General features: G+C 44.3%; 1 protein-coding gene across 2 annotated transcripts; it reads left to right on the plus strand.

The window, feature by feature from the left end:
• The first annotated feature begins 681 nt into the window (after positions 1-681).
• CLBA1 (clathrin binding box of aftiphilin containing 1) lies at positions 682-10,869 on the plus strand. Of its 2 annotated transcripts, none has more exons than XM_077180776.1 (6): positions 682-946; positions 1,555-2,227; positions 5,685-5,833; positions 7,239-7,368; positions 9,081-9,194; positions 10,185-10,869. In XM_077180776.1, exons 2-6 carry the CDS (start codon positions 1,781-1,783, stop codon positions 10,350-10,352), a joined length of 1,008 nt encoding a protein of 335 aa, XP_077036891.1. In that variant the 5' UTR covers positions 682-946; positions 1,555-1,780; the 3' UTR covers positions 10,353-10,869. The 2 variants fall into 2 exon arrangements, with proteins under 2 accessions (XP_077036891.1, XP_054491785.2); XM_054635810.2 differs by having other exon boundaries at positions 1,779-2,227.
• The last annotated feature ends 3,866 nt before the right edge of the window (positions 10,870-14,735 follow it).

Below are 14,735 nucleotides of genomic sequence, written 5' to 3' on the forward strand. Positions count from 1 at the left end.
CGAGGCCCGGGGGCGAGCACGGAGAGGCGCCGGTGGAAGCGGAGCGAGGGCGGACAGACAGACAGCGGGCGCGGGGGATGCGCTGAGCCTCCATGGGCAGGGAGGCACCGAGGGAGGGCTCGGCTGTCCCCGGGCGGTGCCGGCCCCGCCGCCCGCCCCGCACACCTCGGCCCGCCCCTGGCGACCTGCGGGCGGCGGCGGGGCTGCTCGGGGAGAGGCTGCTCGGGGAGAGGCTGCTGTGGAGAGGCTGCTGTGGAGAGGCTGCTCCCTGCCCGCACAGGTGACACCTCCCTGCTTGTACAGGTGACATCTCCGTGTCCGCACCGGTGACACCTCCCTGCCCGCACCGGTGACACCTCCCTGCTTGTAGAGGTGACATCTCCCCGCTTGCACCGGTGACACCTCCCTGCCCGCCCCGGTGACATCTCCGTGTCCGCCCCGGTGACATCTCCCCGCTTGCACCGGTGACATCTCCCTGCCCGCCCCGGTAACATCTCCCTGCCCGCACCGGTGACATCTCCCTGCCCTCTCCGGTGACATCTCCCTGCCCTCACCGGTGACACCTCCCTGCCCTCACAGGTGACACCTCCCTGCCCGCCCCGGTGACATCTCCCCGCTTGCACCGGTGACATCTCCCTGCCCTCACAGGTGACACCTCCCTGCCCGCCCCGGTGACATCTCCCTGCCCGCACCGGTGACATCTCCCTGCCCGCCCCGGTGACATCTCCCTGCCCGCCCCGGTGACACCGCGGGCGGAGCAGCCGCCGCCCCGGGGAAGCGCCCGCGGCTCCGGACGCGCGTCCCCCGCCCTGTCGCTCCCCGGGGACTCCAGCGCGTCCCTGCGGGCAGGCCAGGGACCTGCCGCACCCCTGCTCTGTGCCCGGTCCGCCTCCGAAGGAAACCCAGGGGACAAACACACATTCGGGTCTGTTAAGCACCGCGGCAGGTCGGTGAGAGGAGCGTTTAGTGAGTGCTTTTTAACCCGCCCCCCAAACCAGCTCGGGAAAATGCTTGAGGAGATGGGGTTAACCTAACATGGCCAATGCAGCACGGTCTGTATCGTTTACAGATGCCAAACTGAATTTATTAGATCTGTCTCAATTACCTATATAGCTGGAAATACTGTATTTTTACAGGGTTCTAGTCTTTGGGATGGGGCAGCCTGTGCCGGCAGAAATAGCATTATTTGAGTTTGCATTATTTGAGTTTGCACGAGGTGGATGAAGTAGTCACAGAAAATATTTTTAAAGTGTTGGATGTTGACTGTAGTTGTTTTAGTTTGTCTCCAGTGTGCTCAGTCAGTTCTGAGTTAATAATCCAGTGACTTCTGTTATGTATTTGCTGGGTATTGTTCACTACTTTAATGGCTTTCTTGTGGTGTGGGCAGATAGTTCTGTGTAAATTTTAAATAATTTTGCCTACAGCAATTTTCAGTGGATAATGCTGGAATGTGTTTATTTTAACCCAGGCATTCTTTCTCCTACCTTATCAGCTATCTTTATTCCTACACAGGCCTTATCACAGAGGTATTTATTTATAATCCTTTCTTTGCAGGCTTAATACTCTGCCCAGAAAGTGAGGCCGAATAACTGCACATGCCGAGTACTGGAGGAGAGGCTGAAGGACATCCTGTTTTGTTTCAGCAGTGTTGTTATTCTTTGGAGTGAAATGAAGAATTTGATTTTGTTTTGGAAACACTCATATTTCTGATGCAACTGAACTTCAGTAACCTTTTTGCAGTGCAGATTTCAACAAATAATTTTTGTTCTCTTGAACAGAGATGCAGAACTTGTCGGTGGTAGAAAGTCTTGGTAACACGGACATACCACACTGTGAGCCCCCAAAAGACCTGGCAGCTGAGGCAGGTGGAGTGTGTCTCAATGAAAATGGCTGTGACTGGAACGAAAGAACAAGGAATGAAGAATTTTTTAATCTTGAAGCACTGCAGCAAAGCCTTCCTGCAATGAACAGCGAAGGGAGAAGTTGCGAGGAGTTTTCTGAGAGCAGCTTTAGTACCTCAGAACCCAGCGGTTCCTGGGGTGATTTTGAAGGCTTCACGGAGCCCGTAGACAAATCAGAGAGATTCAGTGATAAACCTGAAGTTTTGGTGAAGTCAGCAACAAATCCGGGAGCCGATCTGGAGCTGAGCAGCATTTCTGCTGCCCACGTGTGTGCGGAGCCATCTCTGTGCCAGGGCATGCAGGAGGCTTCGGGCTCTCTGGGTGAGGTACGTGTGCCCAGCAAACCAAGGACCTGAAATGTTTGTGCTTCTGCTTCCTACACCCCCGGGTCTGTATCTGTCTTCTCTGTAGTGGGTAATCTGCACATGCAGGGAAATTGTCCAGCTACTTCGCAGCTACCTCAAGTGGAACAAAAGCAACTTCTTTGCAGTGTTTGACAAATACTTAAGCTGTGCTGCTGGAGAGCTTTAAAGAATGTAATGCACTGTTTTGCTTCTAGGCACTAGGAATAAGTAGGCACATAGGCAAGGAAGCACGTAGGCACCATGAACCTTGCCCTGAAGGACATGCAGTGTAAAATTTAGACGAGAAAGAGCATAAGAAACAACAAATCCGGAAGGTGGGTGACAAAAGCGGGGTGGACAGAAATTCTGTGAGTTGTCTGCAAACCTATTGAGGTAAACCCACCTGTCATTGAGTTAGAAATTGGCTAAAACAATGTATTTTTGTTATTTAGTATACTCTCTGAATAATATCAACAGTTTTTCTGGAATTTTAGTCTGGTGGTGACACACAAGACATTAGTAAAAATAATATAATTCATATTTTAGCATAGGATATAACATTCACTCTTACAATGTTAGAGCTAAAATTTTGAGTAAATAATGCAATGAATTCTTATAAGCACAAAAAAAAGTTCAGGTGAAGGGTTATATATTGTGGGGATAAATGTGTTTCCATGTGGACCAAACATGCATCAGCAAAGGGAAGAAAAGTAGCAAAAGGGCAGAAAGAACATAGAAATACAGAACAAGATCTCCTTGTTCTTACTACTTTCATCCTAAATGACAACATTTGAAAAGAGAGAACAATCAGCTGAGACTTCCATGGGGTTAATCTGTAGCAGTAATAACTTACTGCTTGTAGTCTGTTGGGTGAGTTTTAGTGTGCACAGGGGACTGACACTTTCCTGGAGACAGGATTCCTTGCCCTTTGCCTAGGAATTTTACTTGTTGCAGAGGTATTACTAGTAAAAACACAAAGATGCAGGTGGGAAAAGCTGCCCACACTGATTGAAAGTAGATACACAAAACACCTGGTTATTGGTGTGCACAAACAGAGAACTCAAATGTTTTGTAATGCTGGAAGTGGCGGACAAGAGCCCTTCTGTTGGAGAAAGAGAATGTTGTAATGACTGAAGCTGAAATGGAATATAGCAGGTTGCTTGGTTTCTTTCCAAAAGCAGCAGATCTTAATCTTACTGAAGCCTTTTCTTTACTTTGCATTTGTTAAAGGCAGAAGGAAATGTCCAGTACGAGTTAAATCAGTTAACCATGCTTAGAGTTTCAAGTTGTCTTTTCTCATCTCAAGGTAGAGAAAGAACCACAGAGCTGCTGGGTATTCCTTGGAGTGTAGAATATATGTGTAGCTGGTTCTTTATCCCTGTGCTTTTTGCATTGTTAGTTTGAGATCATAAAATCTTTGGACAGGGACTCTGGCTTCTGTGTGATCAATAGAAAAAGGCCAGGTGGGTTGGAAGGGACCTCTAGAAATCATCTCAGGTCAGAGGTCTCACCTTGAGTATTTATTGCTTCAGTTAATTAAATGGCATCAGTTGGCATCAGAATCATGTGCTTTAAGATGGAAACAATCATTAATTTCCTTGCAGTAGCTGGGTATTTTGCCTACAGGATTGAAAACTTCGAGGATTTTTCATGTGCTCTTTAAACACTGGCCTTTGAGAGAGGGACTGGTGCATGTGTTTAAGCCATGGGGTATTTTGATATAATAGGATATAGAGGATTTGTTCAGAAAGTACTGACATGAACTTTGCACATAGATATTTTATAATTAGTAGAAAGCCACAAGATAAATGGAAATATACCCAAACTTTGTTTCAGAAACACTCACTGAAATAGACAGTAATAAAGGTAATAAAAAAAATCTCTTGATCTGTCTTGGCCAAACTAAAAGTCAGTGACTGGAATGTGTGTTGGAGCAGCACCAAGGCTCCAGGGAGATGCTGCCATTGAGGCAGAGCTGTGCTTCCCTCGATGCTCCCCCTGGGGCTGTAACCCCCCCATCCCAAAGCCAAGAGCAGCTGCCTGGCTTTTCCTGGACTCCCATCCCACTTCACTTTTGGTGCCTACCTGGAAGTTTGGCTTTTTTCCTTGACCATGTATGCCTCAGCAAGTGTAACTTCAGAGAGCTCTTCTTCTTGAGCATCCATCAGGATCCTCCATTGTATCCCTGCTGAAATAATTTACAAACTGATTGAAAGTACTGTGACACTTTGGGGAAGACTCAAAGGAATTTACCCAGGAGTCTTTGAATGCCCCAGCAGTGAATCATCAGGACAGGATTTTAGCAAGGCCTTACTTTGGGAAGGAGCAGCATTGGACACAGATTCTGTTCCTTGAAGCATGGTCAAAGGTGCAGAAGCTCTACCAGCTCTGTTGATTTTGCCCACTTATCCTTAGATTAAATCCATACTCTGTCAGTATTCACCCCACCTGTCTGAGTTCACTACAATGACACAGTGGAAATATTTCAGCTGTTCAAATTACAAATAAATGAAACGATAAAAATATGGAGTATCCTTGCTTAGGGTTTTCAGACTAAATTGTTGATTGCTGGGCAAAACCCCCAAACTGAATGGCTCCATTCTTGAGTTTTCACACAGCGTTGCTGCTCCTGCATTGCAGTCCCTGGGCAGGGTGGTGAAGTCAATTAATTTGCTTTTATTTGGAGAATTGCAGTAATTCCTTCCTTGAAGGAATAAAAGGATACAGCTTCCAAACCAGATGGCATGCCCCTAGGATAGGATGTAAATTATGCATGTTTTCCCTTGTATATGTATTTCTTAGTTGTCAGATAACCCCACTGACTAGTGCTTACTTCCACTAGGCCTGTCTGGATCCCTCCTGTGCTGTGGCCATTCCTCCAAACCTGCTCATCACTCCTTGAGGAGGAACAAGGATTTAAATCTGGCTCTGATTTTTAACATAGGCTGGAAAAAGTTCGGTGCAAAGCAAGAATACAGAAACATCCTCACCCCAGATTTTTTGCAGACTTGCACAGTGCAAGTATTTATTGGTAACTGTAGCATTTGGCAGGTGTGTTACATTTGAATTAGGAGTGTTTGAATACTGAGCTGGCAAAACAAGCTGTTGAATTGATACATCAGATTTGACCCAGACTGAATTAGCTGAGCAGAAGGAGGAGTCCCAAGTGTTAAATATGCAAGTCTGTGACCAAAATGCTGGGAAGTTGAAGGCTAAGGTTCATCAGAAACTCTGGGACTCTTGCTTCCTCTAATTCTAAGTACTCAAAATACTCAAAACACTGAAACATGAGCTCAGTCCCTCTACTAGTAATAGTAATGGTAATTCTAAAACAAATAAGACAATCTCTAGAATTATTGTAGTCTTTGGACTAGGTCCTTCATGAACTATGGGGATGGCTTGTATGATGTATGTAATAAAAATCTCTTTTTTTTTCTAGGAAGGCCACAGCTATGAGGAGATATTTAAGTTGGGCTTTCCAGAAGTCTTTGTGCCACAGTCCAGAGAGTGCATAAGAAGCTTAGAGCAAGTTCTTGATGCAAATAATGAAGATGTTTGGATTCCTGAACTTTTGAAGAATCAACTTTGGCAATGAGTTTACATTAACAGTTAAAAAAAAAAAAAGGAAAGCAAAAGTTCCTCATCAATTACACTGTTTCATAACTTAGAAATCAGTGGTGCACTTAAAAATCTTTTTAGTACTTTGCCTTTCAGTGTATAGATCTGACCAGTTTTGTAGCACGTTGTTAAAGGAAGTGGATGGTGCCTTAGCCATTGGAAAACAATGAAGGGAATAGATCAAAATTACAAATTCCTGCTTAGGGTTTTTCCTGCTGTTGGTGTGTCTCCTTATGACTAAGCCTCTGGAATGCCAGAACCCAACAGGCAGCCTGTTCTTCCTGTTTGCTTGTCCTTTCTTTACAGCACATCCCACTTATTTCTTCATCATTGGAGGCTGCTGCTTCTACTAACAACTTGGGTTTTTTTTCTTCCCCTCTCAGTTTTCCCAGTTGGTAACTTCTTCTCATGTTTAACCAGATGTGCTTCAGAATCTGTGGTGCATCTGGCTTTTTCCTGGGCTATGTTAATAGCAATTAGTATCATTAACTAAGCTTTCTCCAGCAACAGCTGGAACACTTCTAGCTCTGTTACATGGTTTTTAAGGATCAGCAGCTTCAGAGCAGTATTGTAATTACTGAACAGCGTTGCAGTTATTTTTTCATAACTTGGAGGCTTTGTGTCTAGAAAAGAGTGTCAGACCCTACTTGAGAAATGTCCTAAGACTCAGAAGAAAAGTGGGTAAAACTTCTAATGTGGGCACCCTTTCAGCCAAGTTCCCTGCATATGTGTTATATTTTAATCAGCATCAAACTTGTGGAGAAATATAATTGTAAAGGGGACTGCATTATTAGGTAAAAACAGGTAAAAACAAAAATTTCCTAATCCACTGTGATGAGTAACTAAGGTCAATGACAACTGCAAACTAAGTAAAGCCCAACTGAATTTTTATATGTGATGAATGCAGTGTAAGGACCCAAAGAACCACTCCAAGGGAGCTCTCTCCTCTGTGTTTCAGCAGTGAGTGCCTTTGCCTTGTTGTGTGGGACAGGTGCTGCAGGGGTGAAGTGTGACCTGTGGGATGGAGAAGGACTTGAGAGACAGAGAAGGCAAAGGGCAGAGCTGACAGGGCTGAACTCTGCCCACATTTCACAGGAACAGCTGAACACTGTGAGCTGTTGGCATGTAGCAGTCTCTGGGATGTGCTTCTAATGCCCCTCTTATCTGGGGAGCACAAACAAGCACTTCTGCTGACTTACTGCTCCCACTAATTGCCATGCCAGCTCATTAGTGCATTGGGCTGGCAGTTTGGACAAGTGCAAGAGAGTTTTAAGACAAGTTCCTTGTTAGGTGAAGGTTAGTATACAGCTGTGTGTAGTGAAAATAACTGTTGCACATGTTCACTGGGAACCTCAAAGTGTGTTTTGTTTCCTAGCATGGATTCTGGAAATGTATGGAGAGCACTCAGGGACTTTGATAGTACCCCCAGCTCAAGACATCCCTGGAGTGAATCTCATTGCCAAGAAATCCTCTTGAGTGTTCTCGGAGTAGATGCAAATCAAAAGGTAATTGAACAATGGTTTTCCATTCTGCCAGCATAAACACTGGGCTGGGAATCTGATCTTCTGTGAGCAGCACATGCAGATGCAGGAGGGACTAGATCTGGGTGAGTCACAAGGTTGGTTTTTTTTTTTAACAGGGAGTTTTAAAGACAACAGCTTAGTGTTTTCTCATCTTCATGTGTAAGCAACTATGAACTTGTGCAGGATCACACTTTAATTGTCTTTACAGTGAAGTCTGCCCAACACAGTTCCCTGTTGTTTGGTGGTACAGAAGTTTTGGTAGAGATGGAGAAGCAGCTCCCTGGTGTGTGGGCAGTAGGATTGTTTACTTTTTTTTGCTCAGAGTGCAAGAAAACTGTCGGCCTCCAATATCTATATTCACTTTCTGTTAAGTGAAAAACAGATCTGAATCAGAGAGGCTGTTACAGTAATTACTGGATGATTTTACTGTGAAGAAACTGAAAGTGTGTTCAGCTTCCCCTTTCCTCACATTATTCCTCTGTTTTTGTAAGGCTTGAGGGAAAGTATCTTACAAATTGGATTGAAACCAAAGCAGTGGCGTTGAAAGATCTCAAACAGAAATGTCTCTGTTTAACAATCTCTTGTTTTGAGAAGGTACAGGTGTCAGGGATGGTTTAGAATTCAGTTATTTAGCTGGGATTAATTAGTCACATGTAATTTTCAGAAGTAACTATTACAATTGATTATTTGAATGCTGAAGCATGGGGTTGGCAAGATAATGATTTTAGGGGAGTATTTGACTTTTCATGCAAGTTATATACAAACAGAAGGATGGTGCTGAAGGTAGAAATCTATTTTGCACTTGAAAATCACTTTGTAGAACTGTAATTTAACAGAGAGAAAATTGGAGACATTTCTCTAACATAGCTAAACTCCCATTCTATTCCCTTCTTGCCCCCCAGCATTAAATCAATGCCTAGGCAGCTTAAACTTACATCATTATTCTTATCTATTTCTGGAAAACTGTATTGCTTTTAACAATACTGATTAAGAGGCATTTCTTGGCAATGCTTTGGTGCTAATTAAGGCTAATACTAATTGGAAATGGCTTTTTTTTTTAATTGAAGCCGCAGATTCATGTGTGTAGGTGATGCCTTGAGGGGCTACCTGGAGCAGAGGCTACACAGAGTTAGATAATAAAGTTTGGTATTTATTGAAAGGCTTTCAAAGGATTCTCCTTGGGCAGTGCAAAGCCTTGCAGAGGCTGCACCCAAGATGGACAACAGTCACCAGTTTTCTCAGATGGGTATAAGTTTGGTCTGTTTGCATTTCAGAGGTTAATTGTCCATTTTTAGCTTCACATTCCCCCTGTTTGCTCCTCTCCCAAGTTTAATTTTGTTTACACTTTTTAGGCCTGAGGCTGTGTTGATGACCTTGTTTCTTGGGCCTAAAAGGATTGTTTAGTCTGACCAAAATGTGAAGAAAGCTAACTAGCATTCTATACAGAGTTCAGAGTTATACACTAATGCAGTACAGAGTCTGAAAAATACAAAAGCTGAAATGTAAGGCATCATTTGTGGAACTGGTTCTGGCATAAAATTGTTTTGATGAAAAGGGACACACATGAAAAAATACAGCTTCAAAAAGTAAAATTTAGTGGTTGTTATTTGAGGGAAACTTTTGGTTGTATGCATTGAAATCAGAGAGAAATGCATAAATAAATTAATAAATAAAATGTAAATTATGGTTTTTAGGATGTTTCAGAGAACCAGACTGATATTTTTGAAGAATTAAATGTCAAAGATAATGAGGACTTTCAATTTGATGGATTCAGTGTTAATGACTGCAAAGCATTGATCCAGACCAAGGTAAGGACTGCTCTGGAAGTGAGAACTCCAGAGAACCATGGAGTGTGTTTGTGTTTAGCACCTTCCTCCCTGCTGTTCCACCACATGTTCTCATGTAATGGCTTGGTGCTGGTAAAACTTCTGGATGTGGAGTTGGTTTTTGGTCTTTGGAACCTCTCTGACTGTTTCAGAAAAGATACCTTGGCACTTGTTTGTTTCTTGTTGTAGCAATGCAAGCTGGAAGGAAAATTGTGTCATTCTCCATTGCTGTCCAACACCTCAGTCACCTCACTCTGTTTTTTAGCAAGGTATTTTGGAGGAATATACTTAAGCCTTGGTCCCTTCCTCAGTGGAGGATAAAACTGAGCAGCTGTTGTGGAGACAGAGAGTTTGAGACACACTTTTCATTGCTCTCTTTTATTCTATTTACTGCTGTGGACAGTGAAGGTACACAGCTGATCTGGGAACCTTGTACATAAGAAATGATAGACTGGAGAATTCAGAAATAAAACTTAAAAGGACTGAAAAACTTATTCCTTCATAATTCAGTTTTGCTTTCTTCAGTGAGTATGTGAGGGGGGATCACAGTGGCTGAATCACATTGGAAATGTGTAAAATACAGGAACAGGGTTTAGACAAAGGAGAAGTGGTTTGAGGTAGACAAAGAAGGAACAAAAGAAAAAAGAATTGTGGTACAAAGTTAAGGTAAAAGGACAATATTTTTCTGGGATAACCTCGTAAGGGAAAGAACAAACCCTGCAGCTTGGTGTCTCAAAGAAAAATTCATTAAAAACCATATGTTGCTATTTCTAATTTGAAGTAAGTCAAATCTTACAATGGGATGTTTTCCATTTATCTTCATATTTATGTCCATTTTTTCCTCTAAAAAATTAAAATAAATTTCTAAAATGTTATTTTAATGAAAATTTATAAAAATTAGGTTGGCATATGCAAGGTGATTAACCTCCTATAGGATGGAAAAAATCAATTAAGTTTTTCTTTTTCACTCAGCTTTCTGTGTCACCGGACTCCAGACATGGTCACCTTTTCACCTGTAACCTCTTTTTGAAGACCCCATCATCAAATGAAAACACACAGTGTATAACAATCCCAAGGAAGAAGCAGATTTTTTCTACACACAACTTAAAAATGAAATTTTTCAGTAGCGATGTTTGTTGAACTAAATGCAATTTTTTTTCTTTTTTTTTTTTTGGACTGAACGCAATTTACCTTCATTTTGTTACTGACTCGGTACTATAGACTACAGACATTCTTTAGGAAAGTGACATATTGCTGTATTTGAGGGACATAAGGCCACGTTATTAGAAGATGTTTCTCCTGTTTAGTTGAGAAGTCAAATTTTGTAATTTTGCCCTGCCAAGTTTTGCTGCAGAGTTGTGTCTCTTACAGTAAATGCTGCAGCTGCAACCACACTTAGAGGTAACTCTGGTGGACTCTCCTGAACTATGACCTTTCAGGCCTTAATGCCTCTTCAGTCAAAGCCCTTCCTTCCCTGCCAAGGTCTGCACAAGTCTCAGGTGTGTTGTAATGTGCCTTGCCACCATCTCTCCTCATGTTGTCCCAGTTTGGATCAGCTGAGACCTGTGGCTTTGCCACTGCTGGCTGTAATGAGAAGAGCCTTTCTTCATTTGGGGACTTTCAGTGGGGTTTAGCAGAATAAAAGTGTTTTAATTTCTGTCTGGTGAAGCCTGCTGTGGTGATAGGGGTGGAGGCAGCAAAGTGCTTCGTTCTGGGATTGATTTCTGGCTGAAATAAATCACCTTGTGGAAGCTGATTGTCACAGCACGCATTGGGTTCATCCAGCCACCCTTACACCATGCACACCCTGCTTGTAAAAGCTCAGCAGTGGTGCAGTTCAGGATGTGAATAATGGTGTAAATCCCTGCCCTTTTAAAATTTTATGGAAACTGTCAAGTATTGCCCACCTTCCTGCGTGCCTGGGTGCCTCAGGGGATGCACTTCACTGTCACTCAGGAGAATCCAGGCTGGTTCCCTGCCAACTGCAACAGCTTTATTTATTCATTGGCAGTAACTTTTACACAAGTTACTGATCTATTGGCTGCTCTGGCCATTCTGAATATGGAAATTTTATATGGCTTTTTGTTTTAAAGAGATGCTAAGCATGGCAGCTGATATTTTATGTGTTGAAAGCAGGGAACAAAGTTGGGTGTTCCAAAACTAAGTCAGTTAATTATTTAATGATGTGCATAGTCTGTTCTTAGAATTAAGAATACCATAAAGCACTGGCAGACTTCAACCCTTAATCTAGTAAACTGTTCAGCAGTGACATTACAGTTGCTGTAATAACTTCAGTAATGCTGGTGATACCTCAGTGCTATTAGCATGGCATGAACTCTGTCCTGCTTACTCAGTAGATGGAACAGGGCATTTGGAAAAAGGCTCTTTTAAAGTGGCTCTGCAGCTCCCCTGGCCCTGGAAGGAGTTCTGCAATGCCAAGCTAGAAACTCCACCTGTATACCAGAACAGGGTTAACTTTTTCAGTTAACCCTAGATTTGAATTAATTTTCAGTTTCCCTTATATTCTTTCAGAGCTCATAAACATGTATTAAATAGGTTTAATTAGTAGTCATAAACTCACAAAATGTTAAATTGCCAGTAAATGGTGAATGAATAGTTGAGGTTAGTAATAAACATTATTAAAAATCAATTATAAGATTAAAATCCCATTTTTATGCCTTCAGACAAGCAGGGGCCTGCAGAGGGGCTTTAGGGGGCAACTTGTAGTGTTAATATTCACTGATGCATCAGAGCCCTCTTTTCCTCTGGGCTTTTAACTTGGCCTTTGCTTGTGTGAGCACTGGATGAATGGATGGAAAACTGTTTGGCACTGTTACTCTGGGAGAAGGATGAGTACGTCATCTTTCCCTCATATTAGCAGGTTTTACAGCCCTGTCCAAGGTACAGAATGGAAAGAAAAAGGGTTCAGCCCTTGTGATTCAGCAGGGAAATGAACTACTGGGGTTCCAAAGGTGCTGGGCTCCACCTTCCAGGACTTTTTCTTTTGGGCAGGTGCTTTGGGCCACCTGAGCCCTCACTACCTGTCAGAACTGGCTGCATAAGACAACTGAGGGACTTTGTAACTCATTTCCAATCTGAGATGAACAAATTCACCATTCCAGGGGAAAAGACTGGCAAAATTTGAATGGCAAAATAATGCAATTCAGCTTCAAGGCTGGGCAGTTCTGACAACCCTCCAGCCCCATGGGAATTTGGACACGACCGGCACATTTGGGGGTACCCACAAAGACAAAACTGGCCTCTCTCAACTGACAGAAGATCAGGGACACAAACCAAAGGGTAGCCAACATTTTCAGGCACATTTCATGCTAGAAACACAGCCTTGCCTTCTGTGGCTCTCCTGGGAAACGAGGGGTGCCGGAAGCGCCTCTGACGCGTTCAGCACAAGCAGCAACCGCGCGCACCCTGAGTCATTTCCTGCTGTCCCCGCTGCTGTCCCTGGCAGCCAGCCCGGGGTGCCAGCACAGGCACTGTCCCCTAAGGGCCAGCACAGCCTCAAAGGGCCAGCACAGCCTGTGTCCCCAGAGTGCCAGCACAAGCCATGTCCCCAGAGTGCCAGCACAGGCCGTGTCCCCAGAGTGCCGGCACAGGCCGTGTCCCCTAGATGCCGGCACTCATTGTGTCCCCAGAGTGCCAACACAGGCTGTGTCCCCAAAGGGCCAGCACACACTGTGTCCCCAAAGGGCCAGCACAGGCTGTGTCCCCAAAGGGCCAGCACACACTGTGTCCCCAGAGTGCCAGCACTCACCGTGTCCCCTAAATGCCGGCACTCGTTGTGTCCCCAGAGTGCCAACACAGGCTGTGTCCCCAAAGGGCCAGCACTCACCGTGTCCCCAGATGCCAGCACAGGCCGTGTCCCCAGAGTGCCAGCACTCACCGTGTCCCCAGATGCCAGCACAGGCCATATCCCCAGATGCCAGCACAGGCCGTGTCCCCAGAGTGCCAGCACTCACCGTGTCCCCAGATGCCAGCACAGGCTGTGTCCCCAAAGGGTCAGCACACACTGTGTCCCCAGATGCCAGCACAGGCCATATCCCCAGAGTGCCAGCACACACCATGTCCCCCTAAATGCCAGCACTCGTTGTGTCCCCAGAGTGCCAGCACAGGCCGTGTCCCCAAAAGGCCAGCACACACCATGTCCCCCTAAATGCCAGCACTCGTTGTGTCCCCAGAGTGCCAGCACAGGCTGTGTCCCCAAAGGGCCAGCACACACCGTGTCCCCAGAGTGCCAGCACTCACCGTGTCCCCAAAGGTGCCAGCACAGGCCATATCCCCAGAGTGCCAGCACTCACCATGTCCCCAAAGGTGCCAGCACACTCCATGTCCCCAAAGGGCCAGCACAGGCCATATCCCCAGAGTGCCAGCACACACCGTGTCCCCTGAGTGCCAGCACTCACTGTGTCCCCAAAGGTGCCAGCACACTCCATGTCCCCAAAGGGGACACCAGAGGCACTCGGTGTCTGTGCTCTGGAAGTGGCACACAGAGAAAATATCACTTTGTGTCTGGGCACATTTAAAGCTCCAAATGTCACCATTTCTAACCTTAGTCCTGAGCTCTCAGCTGTGACATCCTGAGTTCTGATGAACTGAACGTGTCACTGTACTCTGTGTTTGTGGAAAGCAAACACTGCAGGCTTCTGACATTTGCTTAGGATTTTGAAAAGGTGACAATGAGAGCAGGGCAGGAGATCTGGACAGGAATGCCTCTTTCTTCTGCTGGGATTAGAGGGAAAATATACCCACAGAACAAAGTTTTACAAAGTCCCAATCAGCATTGAAAGTCCCAATCATTACTGAAATTACAAATTCCTTTGGGGAAAGAATGCTGTAAACATTCTTCAGACAAAACCCCCTCAAACCAACTTCATTCTAGTTCAAAGACTGAAAATTTTTCAATGCATATTCTACAATGTGGAATTTAATTAATTATTATACTTTTTAAAGAGCCAAGAAAAAGAGTGGGGACAATCAGACTCCAGGATGATTTCTAATCATACTGTAAGCCCACCGTTGGTTGCATATGCAGAAGATGGAGTGAAAAACAAATAAAAAAATAAATCTTGTAAAGATTTTTTTTTTCAAAATGCAAGGTTATTGCAGGATTTAAAAGCACTCTGGTATTTTTTAATAATGAAGATCAGCTTTAATAGTTTAAAAAATGGGACTTCCTGGAGTATGCCTACCCCAGTTAAGACAGCAAAAGGAATTTGGCTAAAACTGAGCTACCTGCAAATTAATTGTGAACTCCCAAATTTCCCTGTGGATCCAAATTTAACTTTCCAGATCTCCTCTGGAAGATTCAAAAGAGAAGAAGTATTTGTTGCTTCTACTGAAACATGCCTGAGAAGCTCCTAAATTGCCTCCCACAGCACAGCTTGGATGCCAGAGCACAGCCAGCCTGGCTTAGAGCTCTGCTGGGTGGGATAAGCAGGCCCTGATGAGGGAAAAATGTATGGAATGAAGTTGCAACATTTTTTGCTTTTTTCAATCAAGGCGAGATGC

Source organism: Agelaius phoeniceus, chromosome 6 (assembly GCF_051311805.1).
Source record: "Agelaius phoeniceus isolate bAgePho1 chromosome 6, bAgePho1.hap1, whole genome shotgun sequence".
NCBI lineage: Eukaryota > Metazoa > Chordata > Aves > Passeriformes > Icteridae > Agelaius > Agelaius phoeniceus.